At 44.6% G+C, this 17,394-nt stretch overlaps 1 protein-coding gene across 2 annotated transcripts in view; it reads left to right on the top strand.

Moving 5' to 3' along the window:
* The window catches only part of LOC135378466 (cytosolic purine 5'-nucleotidase-like), a 41,234-nt gene extending 31,174 nt beyond the window's left edge, over positions 1-10,060 (top strand). For both annotated transcript variants that reach the window (XM_064611519.1, XM_064611520.1), the window contains exons 13-18: positions 1,435-1,657; positions 1,710-1,770; positions 3,156-3,213; positions 3,274-3,392; positions 5,651-5,809; positions 9,858-10,060. In XM_064611519.1, the coding sequence (XP_064467589.1) occupies positions 1,435-1,657; positions 1,710-1,770; positions 3,156-3,213; positions 3,274-3,392; positions 5,651-5,809; positions 9,858-9,962 (725 nt within the window). In that variant the 3' untranslated portion in view covers positions 9,963-10,060. The remainder of the gene's footprint in view (positions 1-1,434; positions 1,658-1,709; positions 1,771-3,155; positions 3,214-3,273; positions 3,393-5,650; positions 5,810-9,857) is intronic.
* The last annotated feature ends 7,334 nt before the right edge of the window (positions 10,061-17,394 follow it).

Here is a 17,394-nt window from a genome sequence, read left to right as displayed (position 1 = left end):
TAGTGCTCAGAACGAGGTGAAGAACATCTATAGCCTCTAAGCAAGGCCTCAGTCACGACAGTACATCCAGCTGCGAAATTAGGAAATATGCGCACTTGATGTATTTATATGTATTTACAGAGTGTTTGAGCAAGTAAATACTCAAAAACAATATTTAAATAGAAATAGAAATGCATTTTTCCCAGGTTGTATGCAAATATAAGATATAAATACATGTATTTATATTTTAAATACGATGTATTTATATACTGCCCATCGCTACTTGAATGTTTGTCATGCAGCTTTGGCAAATTTAGAAATCATTGCATTATTGCAGTGGTTCTCAATGAGTGAAAGTGGTGTCAAACAGTCCAATAAATACGGTGTAGCAGGTCCTCATAACTGCGACCCACTTCTCCGCGTATATTTTAACTTTACATATCCCCTCCCCTAATGAATACGGCAACAGTGAATAACTAGACAAACTAAATAATTTGCTGCTTGTAAGCAACCCTAGTTCTACAAAGTTGCTTGAGTAGTTCCTTGCAGTCGGTGGTGGTTTTGGTGGCGTGCTATTTCCGAGCGGTGAGCCTGCCGGCATGTTGCTCGGGGAGCCGTGCGTCCTGGGCCAGCTTCACAGGGAACTGTGACGACATTTGTCTTAAAGCGATTGATTGATTTGTAAAAGTAAAAAATAGATATGTTAGTCCCGAGCCACTCGGGACTGGCTACTCTAGGGCGCGTTACTCAGAAAATTCAGAAGAAAGGGAAACTACACTCTATGCACTTCGAAACGGAATAGATGAAAACATCATCACAAGACTTGGCACCAAAGGCAACAGTGTAGGAGAGTCTCAAAGCGTCTGAGGAAAACCCAGGGAAACACCCAGAGAGCAAAGTTTTGGCACGATCACCCGTTTCCTCCAATAACACAAGTTAAGAACCACTGCATTAGAGCATCTTCATCTTGCAAGCGTCACACAGCTTCAAGTTTGTCAAAAAATTTGGCCATTCTCATATCACTGCAGATTTGGACAGGTTTACGGTCAACACACAATGGATAATGGCTCGACATATTATGGTACTCTTACCGCCTGTATCGACTGTTTATGTGGTGGTGGCATCAGTCATGTGGCTCAATCTTTGTATAGTACTCATCGCGTATAGCTCTTTTGCCATGTAAGCTACACCAGCAACAACAACAAGTACATGAATGACGAAGGGATGAGGTGATTCACCGCAACAATTGCGGTACCATACCTCAGTGCATGTGGGTTAATATATGAGTGGGATGACGATAAAAAAGATGAGGCATACACATTCGCACACACACATGACACACGCAAATGAGATATCACACATGCGCACAAGACGTACTGGTGAATGCTATTCACGATTGAGAGACTACCAGTACCTATATAAGTTCAAGATTTTGTCCATGCATTGTTCTGGCAGGAAGTTGCGACGTCTTTACCGAATTTGTTGGTGCCAAGGGCAAAGATGTACTGTACATTGGCGACCACATCTATGGTGACATTCTCAAGTCAAAGAAGACCCGAGGTTGGCGCACATTCCTCATGATTCCAGAGCTGGCCCGAGAACTCCGTGTCAGCATCTCAAAGTGGACGCTTTTTGAAAAGCTCCAAGAGCTCGACATATGCTTGGGTGACGTTTATAGGTGAGATCGGGCATGTGTTCCACATCTTTCACGAAAAACTCATACTTTGCAGGAACTTGGACAGCAGTTCAACTGATGTTCCAGATATGAGCACGTTACGTCAGTCCATCAGGGTAAGTTTGGCTCTTATTATTGCAGTGCCCCAAGATAAAAGTACCGCATAAACCACATTTTTGGTCAATCCCGCGTATAAGTCGACTGCATTTTCTGAAGAGGAAACTACGGCAAAAATATCCACTGATATACAGCATGCAATGATCGCAAAACATGATACCGCAAGATATCGCAACATATCGCAACATATCGCAAGATATCGCAAGATATCGCAAGATATCGCAAAACATGAACTGGTGTGTCCGACCGTCCGAGTCTTGATCGTTTGTCTCACTCACCCATAACAGGTCGGCATTAGCTTTATCTGAAGCATTGCTAATACAGAACTTTTTGAAACTTTCCACCACCATTTCTTCAATAAGTCCCTTCCACACTCTAAATCTTTTCACACCTTAAAGGGTGTAATTCAAAATGTGCCTTTTGAGGTTTATTCTAACACCCTCATGAGAGTTGGGGCACGTGTAACCCACAAGGCACAAGAAAACAACGAATGGGAGGTGTTAAAAGTCAAATATCAAAAGTACTGCAATTAATTCTTACGTCGAATGTGCGCTATAGCACAATGGGCATTGTAGCGGACAAGTATTTTTCATGTGCAGTTTTTTTTAGCTCGATCTAGAATCTGGTTTACACGGTATACAATGTTTGTAAAATGTAATGTTTGGAATATATACCATACTGTACAGGTAAAATTTTGTACAAAAGCTATGAATTTAAGGGAAAAAATGGAAACTTTCAAAACAACGATTTGCCAACCTGTTACCACTTCTGATGCCGCAAACCCTTACGCACATCTCACTGGTTTCACAGCGCGGTCAACTGTCTTACGATATTTATTGTGCTGCCGTTTTACAACCTGGAAGTATAATTTTTGTTTGTCTCAGTGATTGCTCTGACAGCTGATGGTAAATGTATAAGAGCAGCGGTTCTCAAACTTTGCGAGCCCAACGAACCTCTACAGTTTTATTGCCATAGCGAAGAACACATTCACACAACTATTTGCAGAAACGTTACTGCACACAACACACTGTTGGTTCATTTCATGAAGTATCGATTCATGCTTAATGTATTCCGCGTATAGCTTCCATGAAGACATTTCGTGTGGTGTGATTCCGTAACGTTAGACAACTGGCCGCGGAATCCAGTTTGAGAAACCCTGTAGAAGAAAGAACAAGCTTACATTTTTCCTAATTAGCATATACAAATCTAGGATGCTACAAGATTTTTACAGGATTTCCCAGCACTCAATAAGAAAACTGTTGTCCGTTTTGGTGCTCCCTGTGCTCAAGTAACAGATATATTTGATCTATATTCGAAATGTTGTTCATCGCTGGAATGTGTTGGAGTAACAGCAACCTGATATAAATTGCTTCGTTCATTTTAGGAGACCTCGCACGAGCTCGACATGTGCTACGGCATCTTAGGCAGTCTGTTCCGCAGTGGTCAGTGACGCAAGAGGTATTTCGCTGCGGCATGCACTCAGTCGCTTTTACCCATTGCAGGCTCTAGGCAGACATTCTTTGCGAACCAGATCTGCAGATATGCCGATATCTATGGCTACACGTTTGTGAACCTAATGTACTACCCATTCAGCTACATGTTCCGGGCACCACCAATGCTGGTAGGTATAGAATGGCTCCTTTTGAGCATTAAAATATGACTGTGAGGAGAAAGGTTTCTGTGCTCGCAATGAGAAAGTATATTGCACGCAACAAACAGTATGGGCCAGTGGTATCTGGTGATAGCTGCAAGAGAAATACTGAACGATAGCTCCAGTGAATCCCTTCAACGGCTGTACTTTCTGAGGTTAGATAGATAGACATTTGTCATCCCAGGATGCATACTGACCCCCCCCATCTCCTATACCCGTCCATCCGCACCCCCCACCCCCACCCCACCCCACCCCACACACACGTACACATACACGCATTTGCGTTGTGGTGCACCTACGAAATAAATTATATTAAGTGTCGCAGTTGCACCCAAACGGCGCAGCCGGTCACCGCGCCTGTCACCCCAGCACGATCGCCGAAAGCATTTACCGGAGAACTTTGCGACGACGTTGACGACTGGCTCGACCATTTCGAGCGGATCGCTGGGTTTAACAGGTGGAACGACGACCAGAAGCTCGTCAACACCTACTTCTTTCTCGACGAAACGGCGCGGACCTGGTTTGAGAACAGGGAGGACTCTTTTACGTCCTCGAAGGTATTCAAATACAAGCTCCGCGAGGCGTTCACTTTTGAGCAACGAACGGAACTCGCCGAGCAACTACTCCAGAGTCGGGTACAGCTACCAAACGAAAGCGTCACCGGCTTCGTTGAAGATGTCCTGCGGCTTTTCAAACGAGCTGACCCGAAAGCCTCCGAAGAAAAGAAAGTTCACCGGCTCATGAGAGGTGTGAAAGAGGAGATTTTTCACGCCCTATCCCGGAACCCACCCACGACGACAGAAGCTTTGCTAACCAAAGCCGTCAGGATTGAGAGGGCTTTACTCTCTCGGTCCACCGTCGTACAGCGACCTCAGGACTACCAAGCCTTCGCCGCGCCTGCAGGCTTCGACGTACACTCCCTCAGGCAACTGATCCGAGAGGTGGTTCGGCAAGAAGTACGAGCTCTCCTCCGCCCAGAAGAAACAGGAGCTCCTTTGGCCTCCATCGGGGCGATAATCAAGGAGGAGGTGCAGAAGGCATTCCAAGCGCCGCCACCCGTCGCCGAGGTACCAAAGCCAACCTACGCCGCCGCACTACGAGAGCCACCACAGGCAGCGCGGTACGGCAACAGCTGGGCGCATTCGCGCCCCGCCCAACCTGCACCACTCAGCTACCCGCCACGCGCACAAGGTACTCGCAAGACAGCCGTATGGCGAACGTCAGACTTGAGGCCGCTTTGTTACCACTGTGGCGAAGCCAATCACGTCTACCGCCGTTGCCCGTACCGACGACTGTGTCTACCCGGATTTTCACCCGACGTCCCCCGCCCTCAGTGCGGTAGTCGCCCCGCCGCAATTGAAGACTATCTACGGCTGCAGGATGCTTCTGCTGGCTCACGACGTGATCTGTCCCGAGCGTCTCCCACCGCAGCAGGTCGCCAGGAAGAGCACGTTCACCGTCACCGGCAAGACGACCTGTGTGGCGCAGCCCTAACCGGGAAAACTGAAGACTGCAGCTCCGGGAGGTGAAGCTGCGGACCGACGAAAAGTTATAATTCTTCCAACTCGACGAACAGCAACGCAGCACCGCCGCGACGCTCGAAAAATTACCAATAACCTGCCAATACTCATCGACGGCCATGAGACGACCGCGTTAATCGATACCGATGCCGACGAGTCTGTTATAAGTGCTACGTTGGCTAAGAAGCTTCGCAAGGTGCAAACGAAGTGGGATGAGCCTGACATCATGACTGCTGGTGGACACGTCGTAACACCGACTGGCCGACGGTAACACCGTCGTAACACCGACTGTTTATTGCTGGTGCATAATTTTCTATTATAAGTGATTTCATGTGTTGGTGTTCGTCCTGAGACGTCATGAAGAATGAATATAAGGGGTGAGCCGTCTATCCAGAACGTTTGAACCTGACAACATGCTGTAGAATGACCTTTGCGGAAGACAGCGTGTCTAGGAGACTGTGTGGCACTTGCTACCACCGGCTGTGGTGTCAGAGGTTTTCCCTGGGATTTCCGGCAGATTTTTTTTTCCAGACGAATGTCGGCACAGTTCCCCGTGAAGTCGGTCCAAGACGTACACTAACGCCCATCTCCCACTCCTTCCTGCTGTCCATAGCCACAGTTGCTTCGCGGCGCTAACACGGAATAGAGTAAAATGTGAATTGTATTGAAAATGACATTTGCTGTAACGAGGTTTCTATATTTGTGCAGATGCCTCACGAGTCAACCGTGGACCATGAACAGCATCCTAACCTCCAAATGAATGGTGATAATCCAGAGACGAAAGTGGAGCCAACCACCGAACACGTGCTTCGCTTCTCCAAAAGCGAGCAAGGACATCCGCCATGTGTGGCCAAACAGCAAATAACGGTAACTAAGGTTATTTTCCTAGTGCGACCCTTAGCAGGTGGCATTCTCATGGCCTGATGCTTTAACCAACGCTGTACCTTTAAGCGGTCCTTGGTACAGAATAACAGAACCACATGCTCAACTGTTCCCACTATTTCTTTAGCTGAGTGTGTAAGTATCTATTTGCAAATAAAAACAGCAGCATCAGAGGAAGTGGTTTCTGAAGCCGTGCATCGATTTAATGCTGGGTCATAGGAAAACAAGGTTCTAGGTGTCTACAAACCTGAGAATTCTGAGAAGACCACGAAAATTTGTTTAGATGACTCCTCGTCACTTGCGTAATTGACGGATTCCTAAATCGCACAGTGAAGTAGTTCCTAGTGACGTGCCTGTTTACATGCACATTCCCAAAGGACATAATAGGAGAACACAGTTTTAACGCCATGCCGAAGATGCATTACATTTTTTCAGCTGTGAAATCAAAGGAGGGAGCTGTGAAATAGATATCTTAAATAAGCTACAGATGAGCTCTGAGCTATCAATAAATACTGCGTCGTTATGCTTCATTACTACCAGGCACGCTTCTTTGCATAGCATATAGGTTAAAGAACAAGATCAAGTAGTAGTTCTATGAGAATCTCATGACTGGGTTATAATTATAAATATATTGTATAAAGAAATACATGGCCTGTACAGTTGGTAAATGTGGGCAACCTTGATTTTGACGACTGGCCATATAGATAGCCATATGTCTTTCATCCTTTGATACACGAAGGAACATTAAGGAGACCCGTCTACCAAGGAATGCAGGGTGATTCCATGTGAGATCAGGCAGGTTGGTCCCGACGACCACCCGGATTTTTTTATACGCAATATATGTTGAAGCCTAGCTTATGGAAAGCATTCCAGGACAAAAATAAATTGAAAATTATTTGGGGAGTTTGCGTAAAAAATAATTACGTGAAACGGCAATTTTGCGCAGTGGTATTTTCATCAACTTTTGGACGTATCTCTGGGGCCATGAGGCGCAGGGGTAAATATTTTTGTCACAGAATATATAGGTTGTCGTTAGTTGGCCGCGTACTTTCTACGCTCACATCTGCGAAGATAATTTCCTAAAAATTCTCAGTCACTCCATTTGCAGATTTTCCTGCTTTTTAGACGCCTCAGTGCTCGTCTCTATGTTACCGATACATAGTGTATGTGGTATCATAATGTTCGTCATTACAACATCTCTCTACTCGTATCAGGAATGTAACAGGTTGTTTGATGACAAAGCTCTCAGGGGCGAATTGCTTAACCATGGTTCAGCGAAACTGTCAACTTTGGACGTCCGTTTCAGGTATCCGCTCATTCAGTACGTTGTTCATACTGCTTACAGACATTGTTCCACGTGTCCCGAAAAAAAAACATCAATTTTTTTGTGAATCAGAGCAGGGCAAAGCACAGTCAGCAACCTTAGAATCACCCCTACCTCACCAGTTGTATGCCCATAGGGACAGCGCGTGCAGATGCGGCTTATCACTTTGTAGCATGGGGCAATCTTTCGAATTCACTGCAGGGTCTCTTTATGTGGCCGAGTATACCATGATATGGCTTGCACATGCTTATATAGTTGTTGCACAGGGGAAGGCAAACAGTTTCCAGAACAATTTATTGAGCTTGAAACACACCTGGTAGGTAAACGAAAATGCAGACGATGCCCAACACTGACGTGCGTGGAAAAGCAGGTACCTACCTGCTTTTCCACGCACGTCAGTGTTGAGCATCATCTGCATTTTCGTTTACCTACCAGCAGGGAATGGTAACGGTAATGGTAACAGAAACAGAAACGGTATATTACCGAAATTGGAGATGGTAACGATAACTGAAACGGAAACGCGCACCAGCGTCCTCCATTACCGGAAACAGAAACGGAAACGAAAATTATCATCCGGTATCGAATTCGGGTAATGGCTATTCCTGTTGTGCGATGACAATTTGAGTGACTTTTCATTTGATTTTTGTATTTTGGTGACTCCATTCCCTGTAATGCTCTAAATACTATACAAGAGCATGGAAACAAAGCGCAATATTGGACCTCGAGGGTGCGTCCCTCGCTTACCCCGTCCCGGTCCTCATAACTCTATGACATCAACACATCACTGTACTCCACCATAGCACGAGGATGGCAACCTAGGACTTTTAGTTATTCATTTTTTCCTCTTTTTTTATTTCCCGTGGCCATGGCAGTATTATTTATTACTGAGAGCGTCCGCTTATGAATGCAACATTGGAAGAAAGTCATGCCCATCTTGAGTTGCTGGGCCCTGGGTGACTGAAGACACGTTTGTACATTTTTTAAAGTCTTGCAGGATGTGCGCATCCTAACGACGTAAAATTACTTGTGTAGTTTGTACGCGTGACACAGAAGCAGCACTTGGGCAAAACAGGGTGCTGACAGAGCCGGACAGGCTGTCCTCCGGCAGCTCTGTAACAGCCGTTCCATTACCGGAAACAGTTAGGGAAACGTAACGGAAACGAAACTGAAAGGCTGGTATCAGAAACGGATAACGGAAACGAAAATATAGCAGTAACGAAAATGGAAACGGTAACGAAAATGCGTCCGTTATTCTTCCCTGCCTACCAGGTGTGTTTCAAGCTCAATAAATTGTTCTGGAAACTGTTTACCTTCCCCTGTGCAACAACTATATAAGCATGTGCAAGCCACATCATGTTATACTCGGCCACATAAAGAGACCCTGCAGTGGATTCGAAAGATTGCCCCATGCTACAAAGTGATAAGCCGCATCTGCACGCGCTGTCCCTATGGGCATACAACTGGTGAGGTAGGGGTGATTCTAAGGTTGCTGGCTGTGCTTTGCCCTTCTCTGATCCACAAAAAAAAAATTGATGTTTTTTTCGGGACACGTGGAACAATGTCTGTAAGCAGTATGAACAACGTACTGAGTGGGCGGATACCTGAAACGGACGTCCAAAGTTGACAGTTTCGCTGAACCATGGTTATGCAATTCGCCCCTGAGAGCTTTGTCGTCGAACAACCTGTTACATTCTTGATACGAGTAGAAAGAGGTTGTAATGACGAACATTATGATACCACATTCACTATGTATCGGTAACATAGAGACGAGCACTGAGGCGTCTAAAAAGAAGAAAAATCTGCAGATGGAGTGACTTTGAGAATTTTTAGGAAATTATCTGTCGCAGCTGCGACCGTAGAAAGTATGCGGCCAACTAACGACAACCTATATATTCTGTGACAAAAATATTTACCCCTGCGCCTCATGGCCCCAGAGATACAACGTCCAAAAGTTTATGAAAATACCAGTGCGCAAATTTGCCGTTTCACGTAATTATTTTTTACGCAAACTCCCCAAATAACTTTCAATTTATTTTTGTCCTGGAATGCTTTCCATAAGCTAGGCTTCAACATATATTGCGTATAAAAAATCCGGGAGGTCGTCGGGACCAACCTGCCTGACCTCACGTGGAATCACCCTGCAGTTATTTGTCTTAGACAGTGAGTAACTGCTGCTGGTGGATCTCTGTCAAGACGTAATCTTCTGCAAATAAATCCTAGGAAGCTAAAATATAAACGGCCAACCCAGTCATTGCAGATAAGGGACATCAGGGGACTACAACCACTTTGCAATGACGGCGCTCGCAGACCAGTGCTTGTTGTTGGTCTCCACATTTGAGCTTTTTCAGCCATTGAGAAGTTGTATAGACACCCTGAGTTGTGCATGCCAGAGCGAGCAAGTGAGCGAATCTTTCTGAGCAGCTGTGAGACTTCGTTTTTTTTAGACTTCGTGTTGTGTCTGGCCCTTCGTGTTCCCTAGTCTCGGGGTTTTACATTATGCATCATCTTCACCAGCTCGCTTGCTTCTTAGCCTTTTTTCATTGTCTTTCTGAGCAGTTCGTTAAATCCATAAACGTCACTGAAATACAGTATCGCTTGCGGTGCTGTTCCCGAGAATATTTTTCTAAAATATTTCACATGAAGGATCGCTGTAGAAGACAGACAGGTTCATAAGCCAGTGTGATCTCACCATGGGCTCTGTGCTTCCAGGTGCCCCCTGCTCGATTCCCCGAGACCCCCAGTACAATCACGCACCACCACGACACTGATGACGACGACGAAGAGGCAGAGAAGCAAGCAGAGGCTCAAAACTAGAGGCTTGATGTGCCAAGGTTTTACTTGCTACCTCCAGACTGCTGACGCTTGGACCACCTGTTAATAGATGTAGTAAAAGTTTCTTCTTTAAAAGGCCTCTTCTGTGTAAGCAACCTTGTGTTTTGAGCGGCCTCATTTGTTTCTGGTTATTTTCCTCGTGGTGGCGAAGTGGCTTTCACTCTTAAAAATGAACTTCACCGCATAGCACGCTCCTAGCCAACCATCATCTCGAATGATATCGTTATCTGCCCTGATTCGTTGAACACGGGAGGCGTACGCCTTTTTTGTGACGCTTATGCTGTTCATAATTGTCACAAAAAAGGCGTACGGCTCCGGTTTTCAGCAAATCACGGCAAATAACGATGTCATTTGAGATGATGGTTGGCTAGGAGTGTGCTATGCGGTGAAGTTCATTTTTAAGAGTGTTTGGGTTGTACGATGAAAGATGAACTGAGAACATCAGTTCTCTCATGTTTTAGGGTTGTATTGTTTGTTCTTGAGGAATGTGATCAGATGGCAGACATGTAAAGTTTCTCTAGAATGGTAACCACTAGTCGCGCAATAATGAGTGTTGTTCTGGTACAGAGTTACTTAAGACCACACGAGTTCACTCCAAGTTACGTTACACGCTATGTTAATTTCGCACTGGTTGTAGTAATTCAAAGCTTTGATTCCATTGCGAAGCTACAATCAGAATCATACCGAACTCTTTCTTGCCTCGGCACTAAGCACTGAGCGTCGCTTCAGCTCGTACATGAGTGCTTTTAGTCCGTGCTCCGCGGGCACGCACGTGCTTAGCCATGGAGCAGTTACGGCGAAAAAACATAGTGCGGCTTACGAAGCAGACTGGTGTCGCTGTGCGAAGGATGTGAATATAATTGTTGTCGCAAGAAGATCCGTGATCACTGTTGTGGGCTACAATTTAATAAATTGGTATTGAAAGATGCAGCAATGCGCGCCATGTCGTACATGGAGGACATGGAGGGGTGCACTACAACAGCACCCGTTCCAAATCCACACACACACACACGATAGGCATGCTGCGCTTCTCCTTCTTTCTGATTGGATGCCTCCAATCTTGGTTTCCTGAGGATTCCAGTGGTTTCCGTCAACGCGACTCAGTTTTCATTACGTTTTTCTTCTAAACGGTACACTCTTAAAAATGAACTTCACCACATAGCACGCTCCTAGCCAACCATCATCCCGAATGACAACGTTCTCACCCCGATTTGTTGAAAACGAGAGGCGGAGCCTATTTTGTGCCCCCCCCCCCCATTATGTACGGCACAAAATAGGCTCCGCCTTTCGTTTTCAACAAATCGGGGGCAAGAACGTTGTCATTCGGGGTGATGGTTGGCTAGGAGTGTGCTATGTGGTGAAGTTCATTTTTAAGAGTGTAGCGCTGTGTGAACTAATTTTGCTTGCATTATACTAATTGAAACACGGACTTTCATTTGAAAACAAGTTGTTTTTGCATTTTAGTGCCCCTTTAATGAGCTTCGTCTTGTGGACATAATGTTATTTACGCTTGCAAGTGCCAAACCACTGCAGAAAGTGCTATCACAACATTTCGATTCGCTCTGTCTCTTATAAAGTTGCGCCCCATCATAAGACCCGTGGTAATTTTGATATCACCTCGGAAGCTACAGCACCGACAAACACCCTTGCCAGCCCAACATGTTTATAGGATAGACGATGGACATGAACACAAACAACAAAGTTATGACGTTTACTTCAAATAGTGGCAACAGAACAGCTTTATAAGATATCAGTGGAGTTAGGGACAGCTTCGTAGAAAGGCAGAAACACAAGCAACTAAAATAACATGTAGCCACGCTATGGTGAGCTAGAATGAATGGTGTGCTCAACGGCGACTGAAACCGGGTCGTGACAACGGGCCTGCCGATAGGTGGCTACCAAGGGCTCGGCCCGCTGCCGCTTCTTGCGCCCTCAAGGCCACGTGACCGCATGCGCAAAGAGCACCTGGGAGCGCCAGGGAGTTCCCGCGATGGCCGAAATTGAAGCAATATGGCAGATACAGAAGGAGAGGGAAAAAAATGTGGGCGTTCTGATACGTCACGCTTCGGAGATATGATTACGACGGAGGAGTTCGCGTTTTGGAATGTTGTGATAAAGGCACTGTCTCAATGCCTTTCGATTCCTTCTTGGGATAATCGGGAGATAATTTTCTTCGGGGGATAAGGAATATCACTGGTTCTGCTGCATCGCTTCTGCGCGAAATCCCCTAATTAAAGGGGTTGATTAATGAATTTTAGGTAATTATTGACCTTGCAGTTCCACACTTTCTTCGAGAGGGTGTTCGCCTAGCCATATATAACTCAAACAAAAAATAAATAAATAATTAAAAGGGAGAAATGGAATGGACTTTCAGTGCTGCAAGCTTGTTGAAGATACTAAAAAAAAGTATTCAAGTCATGATACTATATACTGCCTTTTGAACGTATTTGTAAGATACCAAGTTATTCCCAAAAGCACTTAAGGTAAAGTAACTTGAGTAGAGTATTTTTGTTATGTACAATTCTGTGTGAAGCTCTCACATGTTTTGTGAGGTAGCACAAAGCCATTCCTTTCCGGTATATAAAATCTGTCAACCCCTACATTTAACCTGTACATTCCTTACAACCGGTACTTGCCAACTGGTGATTTCGTTACTGTTCTCCAACTCTTTCAAGCGTTCCTCGCGTTTGTGTAATTTCCTAAATATGCAATGTACATAGGTGGCCATTTCAATAGTAAAAATAGATCATCCCGGGAATTTCAACCAACTGTTATCATCATATGGCTTTTCCAATGTTGTGTGCGATCCCACAAGGGTTACGTAAAGGAGTTGCTCAATGTTGGATCTTTTAAATGCAAACAGTCATATGCAATACTGAAAAGTCAAACGCAGTACTACACAGAGCAAAAAATAAATCTGTACCCAATCCTGTGGATGTCGTGTTATAAAATCAGCATATTGAACGTGACAATTTCGTTAAAGCCTTAGGTGTTGTTCTCAACCAATTTATTTTGGAATACTCACGTGGATGTCACCTGCGGGAAAGTAGCAAAACTATGTGGCATCATTGTGAAGTATCGTTATATTCTTCCGAAATCAGTAAAATTCTTATCTATCAATACTACACTATACTCTCTGCTACTGCAATCTAGTCCTTTGTTACCATGTCAGAGAATTTGAAGGTTTGACTGAGCAACATTTCGATCGCGTCAAAAAATACACGTAGAAGATGACGTTTCTTGGGCTTCACACTTGGCATGCTGATAGTCATTTGCCTGAAATTTTATCGATATATTTTTCATGTGGTATCATTTTGTTGAGAAAACAGCAGAACCCAACCAGATTCTCACCTCATGCATTTCCTATGGCAAACACCCCAACAAAACCGCCATATTTTTCTCTGCCTGGTTCACGTTCGCACTTCCATGGTTCGCATGAATGGTAAGGCATGGTTTCCACAATTTCTACTTGCTGAGGGCGAGGCTACCAATTTTTATACTTCTTAACTGGTTAACACTTCCAGTTCTCAAAATGCTCTCCAGGCTTTAAATACTAGAGGCATAGTTGCGTCATTCTACCAAATTATTGGTTTCTAGGTGGAAAACTGTCGGTTCCTCGTGCCGGCGCGCTTTCCCAAATTTTTACTCCTGTGGGCAAGGCCAGCAACTTTCATGCCTCCTAACTCGTAATTGCTTACGTTTATCAAAATGCTCTCCGGGATATAAATACTTGGGCTATAGCTGCATCATCCTACCAAAGTATTCTTTTCTAGGTAGAAGACTGTTCGTTCTCTGCGCTTGCGCGGTAGACGAGGACACCAACTTTCATGCCCCTTAACTCATGAACGCTTCCGCTTATCAAAATGCTCTCCAAGTGTTAAATACTAGAGGCATAGTTGCGTCATTCTACCAAATTATTGGTTTCTAGGTGGAAAACTGTCGGTTCCTTGTGCCGGCGCGCTTTCCCAAATTTTTACTCCTGTGGGCAAGGCTAGCAACTTTCATGCCTCCTAACTCGTAATTGCTTACGTTTATCAAAATGCTCTCCGGGATATAAATACTAGGGCTATAGCTGCATCATCCTACCAAAGTATTCTTTTCTAGGTAGAAGACTGTTCGTTCTCTGCGCTTGCGCGGTAGACGAGGACACCAACTTTCATGCCCCTTAACTCATGAACGCTTCCGCTTATCAAAATGCTCTCCAAGTGTTAAATACTAGAGGCATAGTTGCGTCATTCTACCAAATTATTGGTTTCTAGGTGGAAAACTGTCGGTTCCTTGTGCCGGCGCGCTTTCCCAAATTTTTACTCCTGTGGGCAAGGCTAGCAACTTTCATGCCTCCTAACTCGTAATTGCTTACGTTTATCAAAATGCTCTCCGGGATATAAATACTAGGGCTATAGCTGCATCATCCTACCAAAGTATTCTTTTCTAGGTAGAAGACTGTTGGTTCTCTGCGCTTGCGCGGTAGACGAGGACACCAACTTTCATGCCCCTTAACTCATGAACGCTTTCGCTTATCAAAATGCTCTCCAAGTGTTAAATACTAGAGGCATAGTTGCGTCATTCTACTAAATTATTGGTTTCTAGGTGGAAAACTGTCGGTTCCTCGTGCCGGCGCGCTTTCCCAAATTTTTACTCCTGTGGGCAAGGCCAGCAACTTTCATGCCTCCTAACTCGTAATTGCTTACGTTTATCAAAATGCTCTCCGGGATATAAATACTTGGGCTATAGCTGCATCATCCTACCAAAGTATTCTTTTCTAGGTAGAAGACTGTTCGTTCTCTGCGCTTGCGCGGTAGACGAGGACACCAACTTTCATGCCCCTTAACTCATGAACGCTTCCGCTTATCAAAATGCTCTCCAAGTGTTAAATACTAGAGGCATAGTTGCGTCATTCTACCAAATTATTGGTTTCTAGGTGGAAAACTGTCGGTTCCTCGTGCCGGCGCGCTTTCCCAAATTTTTACTCCTGTGGGCAATGCCAGCAACTTTCATGCCTCCTAACTCGTAATTGCTTACGTTTATCAAAATGCTCTCCGGGATATAAATACTAGGGCTATAGCTGCATCATCCTACCAAAGTATTCTTTTCTAGGTAGAAGACTGTTGGTTCTCTGCGCTTGCGCGGTAGACGAGGACACCAACTTTCATGCCCCTTAACTCATGAACGCTTCCGCTTATCAAAATGCTCTCCAAGTGTTAAATACTAGAGGCATAGTTGCGTCATTCTACCAAATTATTGGTTTATAGGTGGAAAACTGTCGGTTCCTCGTGCCGGCGCGCTTTCCCGAATTTTTACTCCTGTGGGCAAGGCCAGCAACTTTCATGCCTCCTAACTCGTAATTGCTTACGTTTATCAAAATGCTCTCCGGGATATAAATACTAGGGCTATAGCTGCATCATCCTACCAAAGTATTCTTTTCTAGGTAGAAGACTGTTGGTTCTCTGCGCTTGCGCGGTAGACGAGGACACCAACTTTCATGCCCCTTAACTCATGAACGCTTTCTCTTATCAAAATGCTCTCCAAGTGTTGAATACTAGAGGCATAGTTGCGTCATTCTACCAAATTATTGGTTTCTAGGTGGAAAACTGTCGGTTCCTCGTGCCGGCGCGCTTTCCCAAATTTTTACTCCTGTGGGCAAGGCCAGCAACCTTCATGCCTCTTAACTCGTAATTGCTTACGTTTATGAAAATGCTCTCCGGGATATAAATACTAGGGCTATAGCTGCATCATCCTACCAAAGTATTCGTTTCTAGGTAAAAAAACTGTTGGTTCCCAGCGCTTGCGCGATAGACAAGGACACCAACTTTCATGCCTCTTAACTCATGAACGATTCCGCTTATAACAATGCTCTCCAGATGTTAAATACTAGAGGTATAGTTGCGTCGTTCTACCAAATTATTGGTTTCTGGGTGGAAAACTGTCGGTTCCTCGTGCCGGCGCGCTTTCCCAAATTTTTACTCCTGTGGGCAAGGCCAGCAACTTTCATGCCTCCTAACTCGTAATTGCTTACGTTTATCAAAATGCTCTCCGGGATATAAATACTAGGGCTATAGCTGCATCATCCTACCAAAGTATTATTTTCTACGTAGAAAACTGTTGGTTCCCTGCGCTTGCGCGGTAGACGAGGACACCAACTTTCATGCCCCTTAACTCATGAACGCTTCCGCTTATCAAAATGCTCTCCAAGTGTTAAATACTAGAGGTATAGTTGCGTCGTTCTACCAAATTATTGGTTTCTAGGTGGAAAACTGTAGGTTCCTCGTGCCGGCGCGCTTGCCCAAATTTGTACTCCTGTGGGCAAGGCCAGCAACTTTCATGCTTCCTTACTCATAATTGCTTACGTTTATCAAAATGTTCTCCGAGATATAAATACTAGGGCTATAGTTGCATCGTTCTTCCAAAGCATTCTTTTCTAGGTAGAAAACTGTTCGTTCCCTATGCTTGCGCGATTGACGAGGACACCAGCTTTCATGCCTCTTAAGTCACAAACGCTTCCGTTTCTCGAAATGCTCTCCGGGATATAAATACTAGAGGTACAGTTGCATCATTCTACCAAAGTACTCGTTTCGAGGTCGAAAACTGTCGGTTCCTCGTGCTTGCGCGCTTGCCCAAATTTTCGCTCCCGTGGGCAAGGCCAACAACTTTCATGTTTCCTAACCCGCAAACGCTTCCGTTCATTAAAATGCTCTCCGGGATATAAATACTAGGGCTATAGTTGCATCATTTTCCCAAAGCATTCTTTTCTAGGCAGAACGTCGTTGGTTCCCTGTGCTTGCGCGTTTCCACCCATTTTCCCATTGAGTCCTTGCATTTCGCGTATACCTCCGTGGAACCAAGGAAATTATTCGTAAACTGTTCAAATTGCGTGGATGTATTCGTTTTGTAACATATTCGAGACACCCCAGAGAGCATTGCAATTTATGAAAGTGAAATTAAGTTACTGAAGAAAAAGCGTTCAAAATGTATGGCGCCTACGGGAGGTGTTGGTGTAGGTTTCACCCAACACCCGGGAGTATGAGGTGAAGCACGCTTTACGTTTTGTCACTAATTCTTGGGAATGAACTTTCTATAGACATGTGTTCGAAAGAAAATCCATCGAATATTTGTCTTTTGTCTCTCCATAGAATTTACTCTGCCTTGATGAAAACTGCTATGGAAATTCCGTTGAAGTGAATCAATCTAGCCTATAAATTTCCTGTTGACAAAAACTAGATTTTGTATTACAGGAGCTATTCAAAAAATAATGGCGATGTTGAAAATTGGCCACAGCATATGTTTTGGAAAATCCGATTCAAATCAAATTAATCTAATTTATTTGGTTTAAACAATGATGCTTTGTTTGCAATCTCGGAGCGAACACGTTTACACGACAACTGCTGCTAACAACTGACTTTATTATCAAGCCGTG

The sequence above is a fragment of the Ornithodoros turicata genome, chromosome 1, assembly GCF_037126465.1.
Source record: "Ornithodoros turicata isolate Travis chromosome 1, ASM3712646v1, whole genome shotgun sequence".
NCBI classification, from domain to species: Eukaryota; Metazoa; Arthropoda; class Arachnida; order Ixodida; family Argasidae; genus Ornithodoros; species Ornithodoros turicata.
Note: the sequence above shows the minus strand (reverse complement) of the source record. Positions and strands in the feature narration are given on the sequence as shown.